The sequence below is a fragment of the Pygocentrus nattereri genome, chromosome 10 (assembly GCF_015220715.1).
Source record: "Pygocentrus nattereri isolate fPygNat1 chromosome 10, fPygNat1.pri, whole genome shotgun sequence".
Lineage (NCBI taxonomy): Eukaryota > Metazoa > Chordata > Actinopteri > Characiformes > Serrasalmidae > Pygocentrus > Pygocentrus nattereri.
The window spans coordinates 36,414,542-36,435,675 of record NC_051220.1 but is presented as its reverse complement, the minus strand read 5'-3'; the positions used below and the strand labels follow the sequence as shown (position 1 = coordinate 36,435,675).

Sequence of the window (21,134 nt, the reverse complement as noted above, 5' to 3'; positions counted from 1 at the left end):
TTTCAAGATGATAATGCATCTTGCCACAGGGCAAAGGACGTGAAAACTTTCCTTCAAGAAAGACATATAATGTCAGGGGCATGGCCTGCAAATAGTCCAGATCTCCAGTTGAAAATCTCTGGTGGGAATTGAAGAACATGTTCAGTGACAAGGCTCCAAACTGCAAAGCTGATCTGGCTACAGCAATAACAGACAGCTGGAGACGGATTGATGAAGAATACTGTTCGTCATTAGTTAAGTCCGTGCCTCAGAGAATTCAAGCTGTTAAAAAGCCAGAGGTGGTGCAACAAAGTACTAATGGTGCAGTGTTTTTCTCATGATTCCATAATATTTTCCTCAGAATTTAGTGATTCCATATTTTTCCCTCTACTTGATCTATAGACTCAATTGTGACCGACTAAAACAATTGAATTTATTTCTTTTTTTATTGTTTTCTTAATGCCAGAAGGTTGGAATTTTGAGGGAAAAAAAGTTTTGTGGCACGCCTCTGTGATGAACTTTTTTCTACAAAATTGAACAATTGAAAGATTTTCCTCCAAGATTGGTGATTCCATAATTTTTGTCATGGGTTGTACATGCAAATTAGACAGTCTACATATGCAATTGCTGAAATGTCATTACAGTTAGAGCTGTTATAATACATGCTTTGATTGGTGTAGACACCTAAGTAAATGGTGTCATTGGTAACATCCAGATTAATCGTACAGATCTTAATGATGTCGGCATGTGTCGCTCTCAGTTAGGCCCAGGGCCTTGTGGGTTCCCGAATGGTCACCTTTCACGCACTTTCACAATTTTGGAAATACCCCCTTCCAACTATTAGCATGTCTGCTGGAATAGATTGGAGATGGGCATTAACAAATTCTTTTTGCGTGTTACAGCATCCTTCTCAAGAACGCCCCATAGGCCACACAGACACACAAAAGCTGAAGAAAAGTCTTTCCTATGTGAAAGAAAAATATTCTGAAGCAAAATATTTTGTTTTAAAAAAGATTCAAATTTGATTACAGGATGTAAGCTACGTTCCTTCAAAGGCATCCAATCTGAGGAAGTTATTTCCAGCGATTTTACCTTCATAGGTTACCATGTGAAAGTTCGATTTTTAAGATAAAAGAAATTTATGGTGCTTTAGTTTATAAGTTTTACTTATACTTGTACATATTTTCATATTTCCCTTGTTTTTGCTTGTTTTTCTTTTTGTTAATATATACAGAAAGCCATCACTTGCATATTTTAATCAGTTAGTCTTGTTCTCTCTGATATAGTAGCATCTATTCATTGCAAAGCATAAAACAGATGGGGGCGGGGGGCAGAGAGTGTGTGTGTGTGTGTGTTTGTGTGTGAGGTGGGTGGATGGACGGACAGACCACAGAGTGTACTGATAGGTGAAGTAAGGGAACTTATTCTCTTAACAAACAGAATAAAAGGGAGCAGGCAAAAACCAGGCTGCGGTATGGCTAACAGACTAATCTGTTCATCCTTTAATATTCAGAGTTAGGCTTTGCTTTTAAACATTTACTGTATGATTCACTGTAAAACAATAAAATACAGAAAACAAAGAGTCTTATCGGAGTGTCTTACACTCTTCAGATGTCCATGTTCATAGCTAGATCTGAGTTAACTAGGTTGTGGTGCATTTGAGTTGATGCTAATACAGCACTAGTTGAGGTGCGAGTAGTAATTACCATTATGGCAGTGGTGATATTTTGGTGACCAGAAACTGTTTATAAAGCAAAGTTTGCCACATTACACACTGCTGTATTATCTTCATTGTTATATGGAAAAAAAGAGAGACCATGATACAATGACGAAGTTCTTGTCCTCCTTCACATCTACATATTTGATTGGCAACAATAGCATCTTCTAAGATGAGCTACATTTCCTGGCGGAAGAATTGTTTAAAATGGTGTGGCATCATTAGTGGTATTAGTATGGAATTATTGACTTGCATTAATTTCTTGTAATATTTCCTCAAATGTTCAATTAAATGTAACTTTTTTTTTGCCCCTAACTTATAAATACAGTTATAACTACATGTTAGAGAGTTTAGTACTTGCCCTGTTTTAGCACACCTGATGCACATACAAACTCACCAGCTCGTTACTAAGGCTTTAATTAGCTACAGCAGGATTAACTGAACTAAAAAAAAAAACAAATAAATAAATCATCTTTACATGTCACTGGACCACTAGTAGGAAAAGGACTGGAAAGGCACTGCATAGTGCATCAGCCAGGATTTGACAGCAATGTTTAAAAGGGTACTTAAAACACTGCCAAGGAGGTCTCACTTTCATATCATGACATACTGACTCTGAAGGGTATTTACTCTCCTTCACAGCTGCAGCGGGGAGTCTAGTCACTTAAAAAGATGAGACTAGGCATGCCTCACATGCCTCAGAGGAAGCATGCTGGCCCTCCCTAGAGTAATACGACAGAGAGAGGACAGAATTGAAGCGATGAAATGATTGGTCTGCTTTATGCATTCAGTAAAATGAAACCAACTAAAGAACGACATGTCTTTTGAAAACAACCAATCAAATTAAAAAGCACTTAAAAAGCTCTCGTTATAGCTAAATGTGGGCACTATAGCACACACTCCATCTCGAGATATGTAATCTTGGATCTAGTTAACACTGCATCATAGCAATTTTTGGAAAAATGTTTACCGTATGGCTGTTTTATACGTATGTCCATTTTAGGTTAATTCAGTGATTTAATATACCTGCTACATCAATTAATTTCTTTTTATCAGGCATATTTATTAAGAATGTAAACTGCTCTCGTCAGGGCAAATACTGACCAATCGATCTCCTAGCCCTACATAGTTTTCTTAGATTGCTCGTTACCTGTATGCCCACTCAATCTGAGATACTTATTTTGTGATTTTTTTTTTTTTTTCTTTTCATCACATAATCCAAACATTCAAGCCAGCTGCCCCGGTACAAATAGTCACAAGGCATATAAAAATTACATAGTGCAACCCTAGTTTTAAGTGAGGTGGCCCGTAAACTGTCACTATATTTTTCTGAAACATTTTTCAACACTGAATTTTGTTTTGCTAACTGCCATTTTATTCAGCAGCATAAGTTATTAAATCCCATAAAACTGTAGCTAACTGTTTCAAATATTAATATACCCAGTGACCGTATCAGAGGAGGAGTTCAGAGATCAGAATATGAATGCTTGTGATACTTAACCTAGGCTTTATTGTAGAAAGTCTCGCCTTTTACTAAAAACAGACAATCATATTACTGGTAAAGGCGTAGGCAGGGAAAGTGGAGCTGTCTGAGTTAGTACCAGCCAGAACAACCTGAAAATACATCTTCTTTCTTTTGTGTGTATCCTTTAAGCCGAAGTGTGTGTGTGTGTGTGTGTGTCAGATTTGACCAGTGACTTCAAATGTTTTTGAAATAATGGATTTGGTTTCAGTTTTGGCTTTATAGGTCTTTTCACATTTAAAATAGATAGAAACCAAGGTCTGTATTCATAAAGCTTCTTATAGTAGGAGTGCTGATCTAGGATCTGTTCCCATCAGTAAGGTTATCATTTATAGAAGGGAGTATAAACCTAGATCAGCGTTCCTACTCTTGATAAGCTTTATGAATACGGGATCTGGCCTTGTATGACTCTTTGAAATATAATGAACTGCTAGAAGGTGCCAAAAAGCAGTAAGACTTACCTAGCAGGAATTTATTTTTGTGTTAATTTGGGTTCTGTGTGTCATCTGGGTAAAAGCTGTTTTTCATATCAGTTAATGTTAGCTAGAAAAAAGGCAGTGATGATTTTGGGCATTTTAGTTCCATTTAGTCCCTTTCTTTGCTGCAGTTCTGCTTCAGTTAATTTGCCTCTGTCTCTGTAGACTAAATAAATTACCCACATCTGAATTGTTTCTCCTCACTTATGACATTTTGTCAAACATGTTCACGGGTGAAATTGTTTTGTTTTTGTAATATTACAGTACAAATGTAGAAATATGTACTTTTTGTGTTTTTATGTAGAATATGATATTAAATCTTAAATAGAACTTTAGTAGAACCATAATAGAACGTTAATATAGGTGTTAGTAGACCTGGTGTTGTTGTTGTTGTTGGGCTAGTGTTTTTTTTTTTTTTTTTTTTTTTTTTTCCCCCTCCCCACACCAGAATATGACATTGTACTGAAAGATTCTGTGACTGTAATTGCTGGAAAAATAGATTTGCTTGGCTAAAAAAAGTAGTTCTCAAGTAGAACTTTTTAAATGCCTGCCGTGTAGCCCGCTTAATATCATAAACCCCATCCATTCACAATGCCTTCGAGTCACTTCAGTGGTAACAAACCCAGTCTTTTGAGCGTGGGTTCATACGTAGAATAAGCTGTGCCCCGTCCAGGCCTGCTTTAATCCAGTAGTAGGCAGGAGCAGCATTACAAGATTTTTGTGCAACTGAAAACATCTAATTGTTAATGAATTACATATATGGGCTTTCGGGAGAAAAGTGATCAGTATGGCTGCTGCTGGTTATGAGGAGAAAAAGGTTTTTCTTTCGTAAACGTCTTGAAGGATGGCTACACTTTGTTAATTGCTTGCTTGTTCATTTTTATTTATTCTGTGTACGAGCTAATTATGAATTTATTTACTGTCAAGGTACACTGGCACCATCAGGAATTAAAAGGAGTATTGTAGCATTGTTATAGGTCTATAGTTTGCTCTATCTGGAATTTAGTTATAGCCAATTTTTTGCTGCATTAAATATATTTAAAGTGAAATACATGCTTGAATGACTGTGACCCTTCACAAATTAAGGCTTCATAGTGACTGATACTTCTGTTTTTACCTACATGACATACTTTTGTCCATTTCTGATAACAATATAATATAATCTACTGTTGTTGGCTACATTAGCCTTATGAGCTCCAGTGGAACATTCAAGATGTAAACTGGCTGACTGTTTGTTCCAAGGCAAATATTGTGTAAGTTTGATACTGTTTTGCTGAGCTAGGGCTTTAAGTAGAGTTGGCTTTGTTTAGATTGAGATACTGTAGAATGTCGTACGTATCTGAGTGCATTCAGTTTATGTGCAGCCCCAATTGTACGAGGAGCTGCATGCAGATTGTGTTATTGCATAAAGCTGTTAAGCTGACGAAGCGAAATTTGAAATCCAGTAGTCATAGAATTAAAAAAAAAAAAGTTCTAAAGACTGTTTGATAAAGTATTTGGGGGCTGTTATTTGTCTGAGCCAACCCAGTTGTTGTAGTAGAATTGCATTTTAATTAGTAAAATAATTAAAATCTCATCAAATCTTGATCTCACAATCACCTATTGAACCTGAAGATCTATCTATCTTTAGCCTCCTAGTGTCTTAGTTGGTGTTATTTCTGATGTAACTTGACAACAGTTATAAATTTGTTAGCTTCACTTTCCACACAGGCAAAATCTCCTACTGGAGGTGTGAAACTTTGGGCTGACATTGAATCAGTTCTTTTTTATTTTTTTTAATTCAGTTTCAAAATGTTCTTTTGTGAGTTAAGAACAGCTAGATTCAGTACACTAAACAGCAGTTTTATTCATAATCAATAATTACAATAATGGATGGAATGTGTTTATGTAATATAATGAACTTAAAGATTTACCCTAATATTTTTCAGGCTAAATTTTTTTTTTTTGAATTTGTCAGATTATTTCAGTAACATTTACCACAGTAAAAATAAGGGAATGCTCTGAACAGTCGTGGGCTGGAGGTTAGGGAACTGGCCCTGTGACCAGAAGGTTGCTGGTTCGATCCCCAGCGCCGACAGTGAGGTGTCTTGCTCAAGGACACCTAAACCCTAACTGCTCCCCGGTTGCCGTGGATAGGGCTGCCCACTGCTTCGGGGAAGTGTGCTCACTGCCCCCGTGTGTGTGTGTGTGTGCGAGCGCACTAGTGTGTATGTGGTGTTTGGCTTCATGCATGGGATAAATGCAGAGGTGAAATTTCCCTGTTGTGGGACTAAGAAGTATCACAAAAAAACACTCTACTTGCAGTATAAGTAATTGAATTATAAATTATAAATATATTAAACTCACTAACTACTAGACCACTACTAGTTTTGCCCAAAAAACATGGGTCATTGAAGGTGGAGAAGAGGTTTGGATAGCCTTTTTCTGAGACTTTTTCGTGTCTGCTACAGTAATGATATCATGGCAGTACTTCTCTGTTGCATATGAGGAGAGACGCTGTTTAACTGGGGGTGCCACAGCACTTAAGTTTAGCTGCAAGTTCAAGTTCAGTACAGCCTGCACATTGTGCATGTCGTCCCCCCCCCAAATAAAGAGGTTTGTTTGGCTCTTTGCAGCATCTCCTGCTTCACTCTTCAGATATCACTGCAATATCTTACTATCCAAGTAAAAACAAAGAGTGGTAGACAGGGCTAAAGCAAAAAAAGTCTCTGACTGGCTCAGTTGAACAACTACATTTTAGCCAGTTTCACTCACCTCCAAGTGGAAAAGCATTACAGAGCTTGCCCATAAAGTGCTGGCTTGTCAAAGTCTGATAAAACTAAAATGGAGAACTGTTGTTTGGTTTATGATGAGCTGTGGTTTGGAAATTTCTTGCACTGTTTCCTCAGTCATTTGCTTCAGAATCCTGCCATAAAACCCGAAGAGAGTATCATATATCTGTATATCTGTCATGCTTTTGAACAATCCATCCATCCATCCATTTTCTAAGCCGCTTCTCCGTCAGGGTCGCGGGGGGGTGCTGGAGCCTATCCCAGCAGTCTTCGGGCGGAAGGCAGGATACACCCTGGACAGGTCGCCTTTTGAACAAGCAAATGCATTTATTTTGTTAATAAAACATGATTCACTTGATGCCTAGAATTTAAAAAATGATTTTTAACTGAGGCATATGATTCAGAATTATTTTTTTACTTTTATGATCAGTGCAGTTGCATTATGAACACTGCATGGAGAAGACAAATGAAATGAGTCAGTATGTTGTAGTCCATCTGTCTTGGCAAACAGTTGTGAAGAGCGTGATGCCTTCCTCCTCCACACTACCAGTTAGAGTCTCTGCTCTCCACAGTGAAGTCAAACAGGCCCTAAATGTGCAGTGTCTGCAGGCTTGCATCAGAATACATGTTCATTTGTGGACAGTAGATGGGTTTGTAATCTGTTCATGTTGTAAATATTACAGGTAGTATTTTGTTTGATTCATGTACCACATGTCATGTTAGGTTACCGCTGTGTTGTTAGCAACCTGTTCATTAGTGATTGTGACTGTTGTCTAATTAAGACAGAGACATGACCTTTTTATTATTTCAGTTTTTATTTAGCAGTACTCTATTTGAAACATTACAGAAAAACAAACTCCATAAAAAAAAAACCCAAGTGTGTGTGTGTGTGTGTGTGGTATATTAGAATAGAATAGAATTCAACTTTATTGTCATTGCGTATGTCGCAAGTACAAAGCAACGAAATGCAGTTTGCATCCATCCAGAAGTGCTTAGCAGAAATATAAATGTATGTACAGTAAGTATAGTATATACAGGTTAAAAATATTAGGGGGTATAGACATGAAGGGGGTTATACAGGTTATAAACAAGAATGTACAGGTTATAAATATGAAGGGGTATAAAGTACTATGAACTATGAATAAATGAATGTTGTAGTGTATGGCATGAAAACATAAAGAAAAGACTATCAAAAGGCAATAGATTTGTGGGTGCCTTAAGGGAGGATTCTCATAAGACCTCAAAGAAACATTTTGTAAAACTAAACATTTCAGGTTTTTTTGTTTATTCTGAGATAAACCTGGGGAGGTGGTTAGATGGAAATACTCTGTAAAAACAGTGTATTGCACTTGAACTTACCACTGTCCTTTAAGAAGGTCTAGTGACTGATGTCTATTTACAACTGCTTAATACCTACATTTTGAAGGGATGAATTATACAGGAGAGTAATTTATTCTTATCATATGAAAGCAATGCATGTTTGCATGTTTCTGTGCAGGTTTTCGGAACATGAACATGACCCAGTGATTCAGTACTTGTGTCCAACTCAAGCCTTGCTTTTCAAGATATGCCACTTGACTTTGGCTTGTGTGTCCTTGACTTGGGCTCAACTTGCTTCTTAGAGACTTAGGACTTTGTCTTGAAAATGAGATTACAACTTTAGATCAGAGAAAACAACAGAAAAGTAGAAACGGGGAATGTTTTACTTACTTAAAGTGCACATTTATGAAGAACATTATCGTCCTTTCTGCCTCTTATGCTTTTCAGTATTTTCATTTTTAGTGCATAAGTCACAAGGGACTTGAGGCAGCCAGAATCATGTTATGAGTCTAGTGTTGTGTTGTATATCAAGATTGTGGAGGCGTTGGTAACATAGCAACTATTATTCATCTAAGAAAAGTCGCTGCTTAGAAAACAGCAAAATTTCATGCAGTAATGTGACAGCTACTTCTAAGACAGAGTTCTAAATATTGCCCCTTGAATGTGCAATAGCGGTGTAATTAAGGAGGGTTTTAATTGCTTAGTATTGTTGGATAGTTTTAAAATCAGTTATCTAGGACTAGGAGTGTCAGACTTTTAGATATCTTTGTGTTCTGCGTTTCATCTGTTCATTGCATCTGTTTGTCTGTTCAGTTTATTCTCTTTACAGTTTGCTCATAAATAATGTTTGTTGATCAGTTTTCTCACAGTTCTGTAGCTCAGTAGTTGATTTTTGATTCCTCCACATTGGCTTAGATTATGCATGACTGTGGTGCTTAATTATCTCTGCGTTTTTAGTTGCGTGTTTTTTTTCCTCCTCCTCAGAGAGCTTTTGCGTGAGCCTTTCTGTCAGTTTGTGACACAACTAATTGCACTTTTGTCTTTTTTCAGTTCTACAAACATGTGGTCCAAAGTGTGGAGAAATTCATTCAAAAGGTTAGTTGTTTCATAAGGGCTTGTCAAAATCCATGAGCAGAGAGAATCTTTAAATACTCTGCTCTTTCTGAATGTCTCATTTTTAATCTTATTGTTCTTTGCAGTGCAAGCCTGAGTACAAGGTCCCTGGTCTGTACGTCATCGACTCCATTGTCCGGCAGTCTCGGCACCAGTTTGGCCAGGAGAAAGATGTATTTGCTCCACGCTTTAGCAAAAACATCATTAACACCTTTCAGAACCTCTACAGGTGCCCCTCTGATGACAAGGCAGGTTTTCTACTATGTTCATGTTGACTGCTTCTTAAAGTAAAAGTACAAGAATGTTTCAGTCCTAGTCTTTTTTTTATATATATATATATATATATATATATATATATATATATATATATATATATATATATATGTTTCACACTTGGGCTACGTTTACACAGCAGATGAAAGTGGACCGAATCTGATTTTCTCATCTTTTAAATGTGTCCTGTATGCGACATTAGTCTGAACAGATCACGCTTCTAAACCGACCCACATGCTCAAAAGAATAATATTTCACGAGGCGGCTCATCCGGAGGGAAACAGTCATGATGGCCAGCGAACGCCTGTCGCCCCCCAGAGCTTTTAGTTTCATCTTTGCCAGCATCACAGGAGCGATTATGATGTTCCAGTGGTTGACAGCTGGGCTCATCACCCAGAATATGCTCAAGTTCGTAGTAAAAGGGCACGTTGCTTGGTGACGGCCACTTCTTTGGTTCATGACTTCAGATTCTTTAAACGCTTCAGCCTCGGTCTCCTTTGGCCACATTCGGCTATTTCGTTCGAAACGTCTTCAAATGCTCAATGGTCCGGTTGCGTTGAGTTGCTTCTATTTTTTGTACAGAAACATCAGCCTAAATATTTGAGTCTCAGCTGCGCAAAATTATGACGGATGTCGAGTTGTATGGCCGTTAAAGTCGCATGAATGCCACTCTGGCTGTTCAGACAGAGTCGCATTGCCGCAGATCGGAAACGTATCGGATTTCAGTACCACGTATGAAAGCATCTTAAATCGGAAGTGAAAATGTCAGATTCAATGTGTTGAAAAGCTGTTCACACTGACGCACAGATGACACATCTGTGTCACATATGAGGAAAAAGATTTGGACCACTTTTACCAGCTGTGTAAACATAGCCTTACATTCAGTCGGTGAGTAATACAAGCTTATGTTCCCATTTCAGAGCAAGATTGTTCGAGTCCTCAATCTGTGGCAGAAAAACAGTGTATTCAAAAGTGACATCATCCAGCCCCTTCTGGATATGGCAGCAGGGCTGCCACCCCCAAGTGTCACTCCTGTAATCGCCAGCAGTGCTGTTCCTGTTAATAATGCCACTCCTGGTTAGTTGTTCATGCACCCTGATGCTTTTTAGTGTGGTCAGTAATTCTGTTGAACCTGTGTGGCTATGAAGGGTCAGTAGTGATGCCGCTGTAAATTAACACACATCCTGTTATTTTATCATTTGAGCATTCTAGTGGGCATTTTGGTCTTGAGTTATGGTGACATCTAGTGGTTGGAGACAAGAACTTCTCTAAATTTGATGCAAACGTTTAAAACTTGTATGTTTCTCATGTGTAATTTTAATATTTATATCCTGTTAAATGTCTCTTTCTGTGACAGGCACTCCTGCAACTCCTGCCACCCCAGCCAACATTGTGCCCAGTTTACCAGACTGGGCCTCTCAGATCTCTAACTCTGATACAATGACAGCTGTAGCCCAGATCCTGCAGAGCCCTCAAGGCCAACAGGTCAGCTGCCTCTTTCATGTTGACTGCATTGATTTACTCCACACTATGAAAAATGTTATTTTTGTGTTACTTTATTTTTTACTTAATACTTTATTCTTGACAGTGATATCAACAGCAAGCACTTGTATCTGTTAACTATTGGGGGGTCTTAATTTGCTGACTCTTGAGTACTACAGGGCTACTAAAAGCTGAATTAATTATTCAGTGGGGAAACTCAATGATTTATTTGTGCTCTCCTAAAAAGACTACTGTCATCCAGTCTGTGCAGTTTAATGCGTAAACTCAAGTCAAAAACTATGAATTCACATTTCAGTGTCTAATATTTACTCTCAGACTTTTACTTGGTTGGTTTGCAGTTGCAACAGTTGGTGCAAAGCCTACAGATGCAGCAGCAGAAGCCTCAGCCATCGCTGCTGCAGGCTCTAGATGCAGGCTTGGTGGTCCAGCTACAGGCCCTAACAGCCCAGCTCACGGCCGCAGCTGCAGCCAACACACTCAACCCCCTGGAGCAGAGAGTCTCTTCCTTCAACAAGGTGAAACGCATGCAAGTTGTGGCAATTTTCAGCAGTTACTAGGTGTTCTTAGACAGTATGTATAAGTTATGTTTTTGCAGTGTTTTAGTATATAGTGTAAGGAAGACTGATGACCTGTATTGCTTATGATTTATGACTGCATTTTGAATGTGGGACTTGGCTCTGTGGCCACTGACACACACGAATGGTTTTGACATCCTCTCCGTTTGCAGAAACTGTTGGGTCAGTTTGATTTTGGCAGTGAGTCAGAACCGAGTGAGGACTCTAAAAAGGACACAGCAGCTTCTCAGTTGTACGTACTTTTTTCTGTTGTTTAAATGTATCTCAAGGTCAGTTTTATTCAGATATGTATCCAGTTTTTTTTCCTTCCTTTTCTGCTATAGCTCACTGCTGTTGGAGCAGTTTCAGAGCTTTCACCCACATTGTTCAGCATTTCACATATCAAATGTTGACTTCAGGCAAGAAGTAAACCTCATCTTTTTAATTTCTTTCATCAGACCCATGGTTTCTGAGTCTATCAACAGCTCTATTTTCCATCAGTTGGCTGAGCAGCTCCAGCAGCAGAACCTCGAACAGTTTCAGAAACAAATCCTGGAGCACCAGCAACATCAGCAGAAGGTAGTGGTGACTGAGATGTAGTTACATGCTCATACAACATATTTATCTGCTGCAGATATCTCCACTATACCACAGTTACCAGAGAAACTCGTCTTGGGGTGGAAGGGAGAAGAGTTTAAATTATCTTTAGAAATATTAGGCAGCTGGCAGTTTTTATGATGCAGTCCACATTTTTACAGGATGTTAGAAGCATTATCATGGACCAGAATACATCTGTGATTAACAGACTAAAGGAAAATATGTGTCTGTATTCTCAGCTGTACTGAGAATAGTATCAAAACATATCAAACATATTGTATCCTTAAAGAAAGAAGATGCACAGAAACCTCATGCAGTAAAAAAAATTAACTTAATCTTGTGCAGTTACATAGTTTTCTTTTTTATTTCAGTCGATGGCCATGGAGAGCCAGGAGACAATATTTGGTCCTGAAAATACTGCTCCTCCTGCACAGAGCAATGTCCAGCCACAACTCCAAGAACAGGAAACAAAATTGGATGACTCCATTGACAACCAGCAACAGGTAATAACAAACTTCAAGATGTGCTTTGTTTTGTGGTGGTTGAAGGAATAATATTTTGAGGTCCTCTTCTAACTACATTAACTTTACAGACTTGAATAGATGGTTACACAGTATTCTGCGTAAGGTGCTTGAATATGCTGTAATCAACAGCTCTATCAAAAATGATCTAGCAAGTTATTCAAAGCTTTGTTGTGTTTTTGCTCTTTGGGCACGTTTTCTCGGTGTGATGAGCCAGCAAACTTTCCTGCTCAATTTTTCAGTTGTTTGTAGATTGTAGCATTTCACTAATTGCTAGCCTGTTTCTCACTCAGTTTGCTCACAAAATATACTAGATGTGTAATCTGTAATGACTTGTTTTTATTTCGTGTTTGTTTTTTGTACAGGACATGGAACTTGATGAGGGACAGGATACCATAGACGAGGAGATCTTCGAGTCGGAAGAGAAGAAAACCAGTGGTACTCGTTCAAGAACACGTTCTAGGTCTCGCTCCAGGTTAGAGAGAGGAAAAAGTCAGCTAGATATAATGGCACAGAGGTTAGTTTAGTAGGTGTGATCATCATAGGCCTCTCATTCTTTTACTTCAGGTCACCTAAGAGGAGGAGGTCAAGGTCCCGCTCAGGCTCTCGAAAGCGCAAACACCGGAAACGCTCACGATCACGGTCGAGAGACCGAAAGAGGAAATCCTCCCGCTCCTACTCCAGTGAGCGACGGGCACGAGAGAGAGAAAAGGAACGGCAGAAGAAAGGCCTTCCTCCCATTCGGTCGAAAGTTCTCAGCGGTACAAACAGATTCATTGCTTTAATATGAAGAAAAAAAGTGTGTTAAGAAATTGGGAAATGCATGATTAAAATTTCTGTGCATTTTTCCAATCTTGTCATCAACCTTCAATTACTTTTCTGTTAATTACAACATTCTAAATATTTTAGCAATTAGGTGGAATTACATGTTCAGACTGTGACGTTCTGTATGTTCTAACATCACGTGTTTCAACATTTCAGTTTGCAGTACTACTTTGTGGGTGGGCCAAGTGGACAAGAAGGCCACCCAGCAAGACCTTACAAATCTTTTTGAAGAGTTTGGCCAGATTGAATCCATCAATGTAAGTTTGCCCTGGGGGGCTTCCTCCTGTGCTGTCTAGTAATTATGACATCCTCTTAGAAAGGTAACGAATCACTTAAACAGCTCTGTGGCTGCTTGACACTGAAGAAGTCCTCAGGCAAGTGTTTGTGTGTTAAAGAGGCTGTTAAAATTGAATTTAGCCCCCTGTGCAATCCAGAGTTTTACATTTTGTGTCCCATTACATAGGCTAATTAAGTCTTGTGAGCTGAATCAAGGGCGTGGACAGGCAGACTACAGCACTAGGGAAATAGGGAAATATCAGTGCCTCATGATTAAAACATATATATGAACAGACCTGATCTTAAAGTGATAGTATGTATAAATTGACATTAAAGGCTTCAGAAAATTTGTATAGATGAACAAAAGTGTATATCTGATTTTATAAATCAGTTGTACACACATACAGAAAACATATCTTGGGAGCAAATTTAGAATGGAGTTAAAGTACATTTTATAAATGAGCCTTGTGAATGTCTTAGTATTTAATAACCCCTCTTTTCTCTCTCTGTGTAGATGATTCCTCCCAGAGGCTGTGCTTACATCTGTATGGTGCACAGACAAGATGCTTACCGTGCCCGACAGAAATTAAGCACCGGCTCTTTTAAAATTGGCTCCAAGGTTATAAAGGTTTGTAATCATCTGCTGCTAAACTGACAGTTTTTTTTTTTCCCCCATCATGCATAACTGCTAAAAGATTGTGTGTAATGAAGTACTGTATTACAAGTTCTGAAATGGAGAGGAGATCCAGAGATTATAATGTTTCTAGGTTTCTGATAAAGTCCCCTGTCTTTGTTGTGGTGTCTGTAGATTGCCTGGGCCCTGAATAAAGGTGTAAAGCAAGAGTATAAGCAGTTCTGGGATGTGGACCTTGGAGTGACCTATATCCCCTGGGAGAAGGTCAAACTGGATGACCTGGATGGCTTTGCCGAAGGAGGCATGATTGACCAGGAGACAGTCAACAGTGGTGAGAAATTAACAGTGGTCAATGAACATGTTGGTGTTTGCACAGCCTTACGCAAAGAATGCAAATTTTGAATTAAGCTTTATTCTAACTGCTATATTTCCTTTTTTTTTAGAATGGGAAGCTCAAAAGAACAGTGCAGAGGTAGCTAAGGAGGTCCAGATTCAGCCTGTGGCTGCTGAGGCCAGTGTAGTCAGCAGCTCACAAAGTGAAGTCTTTACACAGCCAGTTGCCATGATGCCTGTGCAGGTATATGCTATTCTCTGGTCATACTACAAACAAAAACAGTGTTTTTCCCCAGTGTCCATGTTTTTTATTTATTTATTTTTTTACATTTGTCTTTTGAACTTGTAGTTTGGGAATGGGTGGATTACTCTATCTGGATTTGCCTCTTTTGGACTGTATCAGAACAAGTCCCTCTCTCATAAAATTTAAAATGGTTTGCCTAAAATGTGTTTGCTGTCTTTTAGAGCAAATACATGAAATTCTGTTTTCCCTGAGGAGAAAGGACAGCTGGGTCCTTGTTGCCTTCTGATAACAATGATTCCCTGCTTTTCTTGTTAAGTGATATGCTACATGGCAGACTGACTGAAAAGATGGAGATGCAGGCCGTTTATGCTAGTCTTTGGCCTTTCAGATTGGTGATATGGTTGTGCAATTATGGCAGAGGCTGCTGTGATGGGAATTGGCTGTAAATTGGTCTTGAGTGAGAAAATTCATGAAAAGAGAATCATCATGCAGAGCAAAGCTCATTCACTTCTTCTAAATCCTTAGTTATATTATCCAGAGGGAGCCTTTAAACAATTATTTAAATTGTGTACAGCTAAGTTGATTTGAAATTTTCACAGTCAGCATTTTAGTTTTGGGAGTATTGCTTCAGAATACAATTTGTTTCTCCTTATTAGATCCCAGTGGCACAGACTGTCCCTGCTGTAGGCCTGGTGCCGCCCACCTTCCCTGTCACCATGGCAATGCCCCCACCAGGCTTTGGTCCTCCACCTCCTTTCCTGAGGGCAGGCTTCAACGCTGCACAGCCTCCGCCGGGTAGGTAGTGCTTTCACGGTTGTCCAGTAAACAAACTGTTTTTGGGTTTTTATATTTAGTGATTTAATAATCAGCTTGTTGTTAATGTTCTCCATTCTCAGGTTTTATGCCAGGGGTTGCTCAGTCAGCCGTTGGAGGTGGACTTGCCACAGCCCAAACAGGTTAGAAAAACACCTGAAGTTTTGGGTGTCTGCATCAGTAGTAGTACTTACTAAAATCCTGCATAAATATTAATCTCTTCAGTGTTCTGAAACATGAAAAGCAACCTCTCATTTCCATATTTTCTAACAGCTCTGCTGCAACCTTCAATGTCAGCAACTCAAGAAAACAGCAAAGACTCCACATTTGGAGCCATAATCCCTCCAACAAGCACTATTCCAACAAGTTTCATCCCTTCAGCAGTGGCAGGGGCAGGAGTCTTCAACCCTGCAGGAGCACAACCCCAGCAGGCCAATAGAGAAAAGGCCCCATCTATGGAGAATATAGACACACCTGCGGAAATAACACTACAGGGTAGGTTTGTTGATTTATTTATTAATGCCTTTTGTTGCTTATTATTCATATATAGAGAATAGTTATTTCCTGATTTGTGTCCTTTAATTGTAAGATGTCTGAAGTAAACAGACCTTTCACTTAGTTTATAAGGTGATAAAAATTTGTCTTTTTTTTTTTTTTTTTTTACCTGATTTTGTAATTCCTCCCCCTCACATTGTCACAGGAATGCAGAATGCAGCGCGTAGTGGGATGGGTCTGCTTGGCATGCACCCTTCTGCAGCTCTTTCTCATCCCCTCTCTGGCCAGAGAATGCCCGGTATGCTGCCCCTTGACCTGCGACCCAACCTCCTTCAAGGAGCTGGGGCACGGTTCCCGCTCCTAATGCAGCAGGGCCTGGCTCAGCAAGCCAACAATCTTCTGGATGCCTCCCTTCAAGCCCAGGCTCGTGCTCGAGCACCTTTCTCTCAAATGGAGCACTTTAGCCGGACTGAAGCTGCTTTTGCAAGAACCCCCAACCCCTCTCCTGCTGTAACAGACAACATGGACAAAGCTAATAATGAGACCCCTCCCAGGTCAGATGCTGGAGGCCAACAAGAGGGCGATCAGGACTATCGTTTCCCACCCCCAGAAAAACAGAGTACAGGTCTGCTGAAAACTCCTCCGCTGGAGATGCGCACAGAACCCACCCCTGTTAGACCACCACTGCTGGAGAGACCCCCTAGAGCTGGCATGCAACCGGAAAGCCGAGAAGGAGCTGGAAGAAGGGATTCCCTGCCAGGCAATTTCAGAGGCGAGTCTCGCTGGGGTCCTCCCCGAGGAGACTTTGATGAGCGTGACATGAGAGGATTGCCAGCCGGAGCCCCCAAGGGCTTCCAAGAGGACCGCCCCAACCCCAACTTCCAGAACCGCTTTGAAATGCGTCCTGGAGGACCCACGGGGGGAGGAGGTCCAGGCTGGAATCGTGGAGGAGGAGGAGCACACTTCAATGCCAACATGCACCAGGACTTTGATGACCGCCGTCGGCCCTGGGAAAGGCAGAAGGACCGTGATGACAGAGACTTCCGCAGGGAAATTAATGGCAACCGGCATGGCCGGGACCATGACCGCGACAGAGAGCGAGACAGAGAGCGGGAGAGGGACAGAGACCGCGGAAGAGATAGGAATCGTGAGCGCGAGAGAGAAAGAGAACGGGATCGGGACAGGGAGAGAGAAAGGGAGCGGGATAATGATAAGGATAAGGAAAGAGACAGAGAGCGCAGTGGTGGCTGGACACTAGTTCAACAGCCTCTTCTCCCTCTTCCAAAGCCTCAGTCTCAGCCACTGCTTCCTCTACCCACTCCCCTGCTTAACCTGCCTCCATCCCAGCTCGATTCACAACCTAAACCGTTACTACCACATCCACCTCAACCGGAATTGCATCGCCCTGAGCTGCAGCAGCCAGGACGGCAAACTGAGCCCCAGCCGGAAGCAAAGCCCCAGGCTCAACAGTCTCAACCCCAGTCACCCAGTGCCCCAGAAGAGGTCACAGGCAACAAAGAGAAAATGGAAGACTTGAATGTCCAGGAGACTGTAGACTCTAAACCTGAAATGAACCTCATCCAGCCTAAGCCAGAGCCCACTAACGAGCCTTCTCGCACCCCCTCTCCTTCTGTTTCCAAGCCCTTACCAGTCAGCACCCCGGACGAGCCCCCAAAACAAGAGGAATGTCTGGAAACGCCCGCTGCACCCCTTGTGGTTAGAGACAGTGAACAGATTGGGCCGAAGGCAGAAGCTGAGACTGATCCTGAGCTAGTGAAAACTGACACTGAGGAAGCATAATCATCACTCAGTAGGTAAAAGATCATTTTGTATAGTTGTCATCTCTGTACTTATTTCAAAGGCTTCCACAGGACCTGCTCAGTTCATGACATTGCCTGACACCCTAACAAACAATTTTACTTTTCATGCTAATGATATACGTCATAGATGGCTCGCAATAGAGGATTATCAATGGTAGGTGATATTTTAAGTATTTTTATTTTAATTCTGTTATTTCATGTTTTTAGTTTTTAATGCAACCCCACTGTTTTAAGCTAGGAATCCATGAAATTTGCTTGCCAAAATATTGTGTAGCCTAATTGTAAATGCTGGGGTGGGTGGGAGGGTGGGTTGTGCTGAGGGGTGCTTTAACCTTCCTATGGAAGAGTTTAAGGATCCTGGCTTTTTCTAATGGATTGATTGCAGAATACTTGAAAACAGCGGTCACTGGCCTGTTCTGTCTTTTCTTTTCAAAACCGCAGCTGCAAAGTTTGAAATGAATGCCTTTGTGGTGTCCTATGCTTGTTGTCTATTAAGCAAAGTATACGTACAACCAATACAGTGAGAACAGTAATACGTTTTAGTTGCTTTGAAAAGGAACCAAAAAAAAAGATTAAAATATGATGTACTATCCCCATGTTAAATGTCTGATTTTTCTTCATCATACTACAGTGAATTCAACAGTTCAGCCAGAAAAGGTTACGGAAAGACAAATGGATGTTGGGAGCACTCTGTTTTAGTTTCAAATAAACATGTTTTTTTTGTTAAAAATGGTTTAGGACTGTATTTTCTGCAAAGGAAATCATCTACACACAGACAATTATTACTGACCATGAGCCAAATGTTGATGATCCTGGCGTTATTGTTACGAGTGTGAGCGATTGCAGGCTTTTCTTATATCTAGATGAGTTGGGTGGCTGTTGGGTTGTGAGACCTAACAGATTAGGTCTAGGTCTCTCTGTAGTGTCTCTGACTTTAGTCATAATACCACTGTTTTTGTATTTAATGTGCTGTAATGATTGCGAAATACACACAAACACAAACATTTGATGGCTATCTGTACAGAAAAGCAGTCAAATTTCCACTCAAACATTTTCTCTCCTTGGATGTTGCCGTCTTCTCTCATTTTCGGCTTCCCATCTACATCTACAGTAAACCCAATACTTTTAGCCACTAGAGTGTCACAATCGAAGACTTTCTTAGAACTTCAGTAAATGACCTGCAGTGCCCATCATAAACTGTTTTGAAGTGAAATGAAAATTGCATGGACTTCTGTTTTATTATTCTAGGCCAAGATTTCCCAACCAGAAGTTAGCAAACCCCTAGTTGTTTGTGTTGGCTTTGCAAGAGGTTCGTCAGACTGTGATGGAAATGTCAGTCAAATTAAATTACATTTCAAAAATGTATGTTTTGTGAAATGTTTCATTGTATTGTGACGTGTTCGAGTGACCGTTTCATTTGTCCAGTAAATAATGATCCAACTAATAACTAAAAAGTTAGACATAGTAATCATGCCGCAATATAATGTAGATTACAGCGAATAGTTGGCTAAATCAATCTATGTGACCAAAATGTTGTAGCTGCCTTAAGTTTGTGTTATATTAGAAACAGCTTGCACTGTGAAGTTGTCTTTCTTGAAAAGACACTTGGAAATTTAAACATGCAAACTAGACCACAGAATCATTAAATAATAACATTTGGCCTAATTTAAATCCCAAGGAGTACTTAAAGTGAATAATTCAGCTGAGGCTGGAAACCCATGTTTCAGGCTAATAACTCTTAATCTGCCCGGTCGTTTGTTTCTGCTAAACCTAAAATATTGAGTCAAAATGTTGTGATAACCACATTTAGTCTGGAACTTATTTGCATAAACACATTTCTCCCTTTTGAATTTAAATTGAGAAGTGTAGAAAAAACATTGTTGGGCCATGCTTATCTGGAGAAACAGACTTCAGAGTCTTCAGTCCAATCACGAGTGAATATTTCTTAGTGAAATGAAGACTGTCATGCTGTATGTTTGATGGTGGAATAACTTCATAAAAATATTAGGATAAATAGCTCATTTTATTTCTCCAGAGCTCCAAATACAGACAGCTTGCAGTACTTTTATTAGAGAATGTTAAAAGCAGAATAACATGCTGTGCATTTGCCACTCATTCAGCCTTTCTTCTTTTATCCAAACTGAGTGTTCGGTAGAAACTCGTCACTAACTGACTCGGCAGTACACATGCTTAAATGATCACATGGCTGTAATGGATGGCCCATAACCCACGGGAACAACATGATGATCAGCTTCAGCTGATGATGTGCACAGCTTAGATATGGAAATTTCAGCCTAAATGAAACCGAGTGAAATATAAAGACTGACACTTGCAACTGAGAGCAGTTCTTCTGTTGTCCCGGCGTTGACCCTTGCATCAGGGCAATTACAAATACAAAGCTAGAAATAGCTCTGCTTTCATCACTTGTTGCACACCCTTAAATCCTGTTTGTTGGATCTCCCCTTCATCCCTGTACTATTTACACTACAAATGAACTTGGAGCCCTTAACAGATTAATCCTATGATTTTACAAATCCTCTATGCTGGAACTCCGTTTGTTAAGTGTCAGAGGGGAAAATGGACTTGGACCTCTCATGAATATGACATGCACACACTATTTTATAACAGACTGGACGGAACACCATCTCGAGGACGCTGCTCGTCCAGCCATCTGGTGCTGGCATAGAGAGTGGTGAACAAAGGAATGCCATGCTGGTGGGGAGGTGGGCTGTTTCCATGCTGATTCTCTTCCTCTGCTGGGAAAGCAGAGATCTGAAATGTGCATAGTCAGCACAGGTCCCCCCAGCATTCCCATTCTGCCCTGTTTTAATGCCAGGTTATTAGAAAAGCACTGGCTACCCGTGATAAATGGCTGGCTGAGTTGGTGACGCTGCTTCTATTTGAACAAAATAAATAATGGGCAGAGCAGTGATCCACAGATCAAATCAACTTTCTTAAAAATAAAGATGCCAGAAAGTGTTCTTTGCGTAATGCTATACCAACAGTGGTCAACATTCCTGCTCCTGGAGCACTGTCTTCATGCAGAGTTTTAGCTACAACCTTACTCAACCCCCCCCCCCCCCCCCCCCCCCCCCCCCATCCGTCCAATTGTCGCCTTCAGAAGTTCTTGATTAGCAGAATGAGGTGTGTTCGGTTTGTCTTGGAGATGAAACATGCAGGAGGAGGGTTGCTGACCACTGTTGTAGAAGAACCACTTTTGTTTCTCCAACAGGAACTTTCAGTGGATGGTTCCTTAGAGAACTATGTTGTATATGAGATGTGTGAGTGAAGAACCTTTTTAAAGCTCGAGTGTCCACATAATGTAAAGGCTCTAGAAGGAAACCCCTA

The 21,134-nt window shown here is 40.2% G+C and overlaps 1 protein-coding gene across 2 annotated transcripts in view; it reads left to right on the top strand.

The window, feature by feature from the left end:
- Nucleotides 1-19,149, top strand: part of scaf8 (SR-related CTD-associated factor 8) — a 33,662-nt gene extending 14,513 nt beyond the window's left edge. The window contains exons 3-21 of one of the 2 annotated variants that reach the window (XM_017715074.2): nucleotides 8,836-8,880; nucleotides 8,985-9,146; nucleotides 10,092-10,248; nucleotides 10,529-10,656; nucleotides 11,013-11,189; nucleotides 11,402-11,481; nucleotides 11,687-11,807; nucleotides 12,197-12,328; nucleotides 12,712-12,821; nucleotides 12,914-13,107; nucleotides 13,328-13,428; nucleotides 13,962-14,075; nucleotides 14,256-14,412; nucleotides 14,525-14,658; nucleotides 15,315-15,453; nucleotides 15,555-15,614; nucleotides 15,745-15,966; nucleotides 16,172-17,780; nucleotides 19,035-19,149. In XM_017715074.2, coding sequence (XP_017570563.1) covers nucleotides 8,836-8,880; nucleotides 8,985-9,146; nucleotides 10,092-10,248; nucleotides 10,529-10,656; nucleotides 11,013-11,189; nucleotides 11,402-11,481; nucleotides 11,687-11,807; nucleotides 12,197-12,328; nucleotides 12,712-12,821; nucleotides 12,914-13,107; nucleotides 13,328-13,428; nucleotides 13,962-14,075; nucleotides 14,256-14,412; nucleotides 14,525-14,658; nucleotides 15,315-15,453; nucleotides 15,555-15,614; nucleotides 15,745-15,966; nucleotides 16,172-17,766 — 3,828 coding nt within the window. In that variant the 3' untranslated portion in view covers nucleotides 17,767-17,780; nucleotides 19,035-19,149. Of the gene's footprint in view, nucleotides 1-8,835; nucleotides 8,881-8,984; nucleotides 9,147-10,091; nucleotides 10,249-10,528; nucleotides 10,657-11,012; nucleotides 11,190-11,401; nucleotides 11,482-11,686; nucleotides 11,808-12,196; nucleotides 12,329-12,711; nucleotides 12,822-12,913; nucleotides 13,108-13,327; nucleotides 13,429-13,961; nucleotides 14,076-14,255; nucleotides 14,413-14,524; nucleotides 14,659-15,314; nucleotides 15,454-15,554; nucleotides 15,615-15,744; nucleotides 15,967-16,171; nucleotides 18,078-19,034 lie in introns of those variants that run through there. The other variant, XM_037541805.1, reaches the window with a different exon arrangement.
- The last annotated feature ends 1,985 nt before the right edge of the window (nucleotides 19,150-21,134 follow it).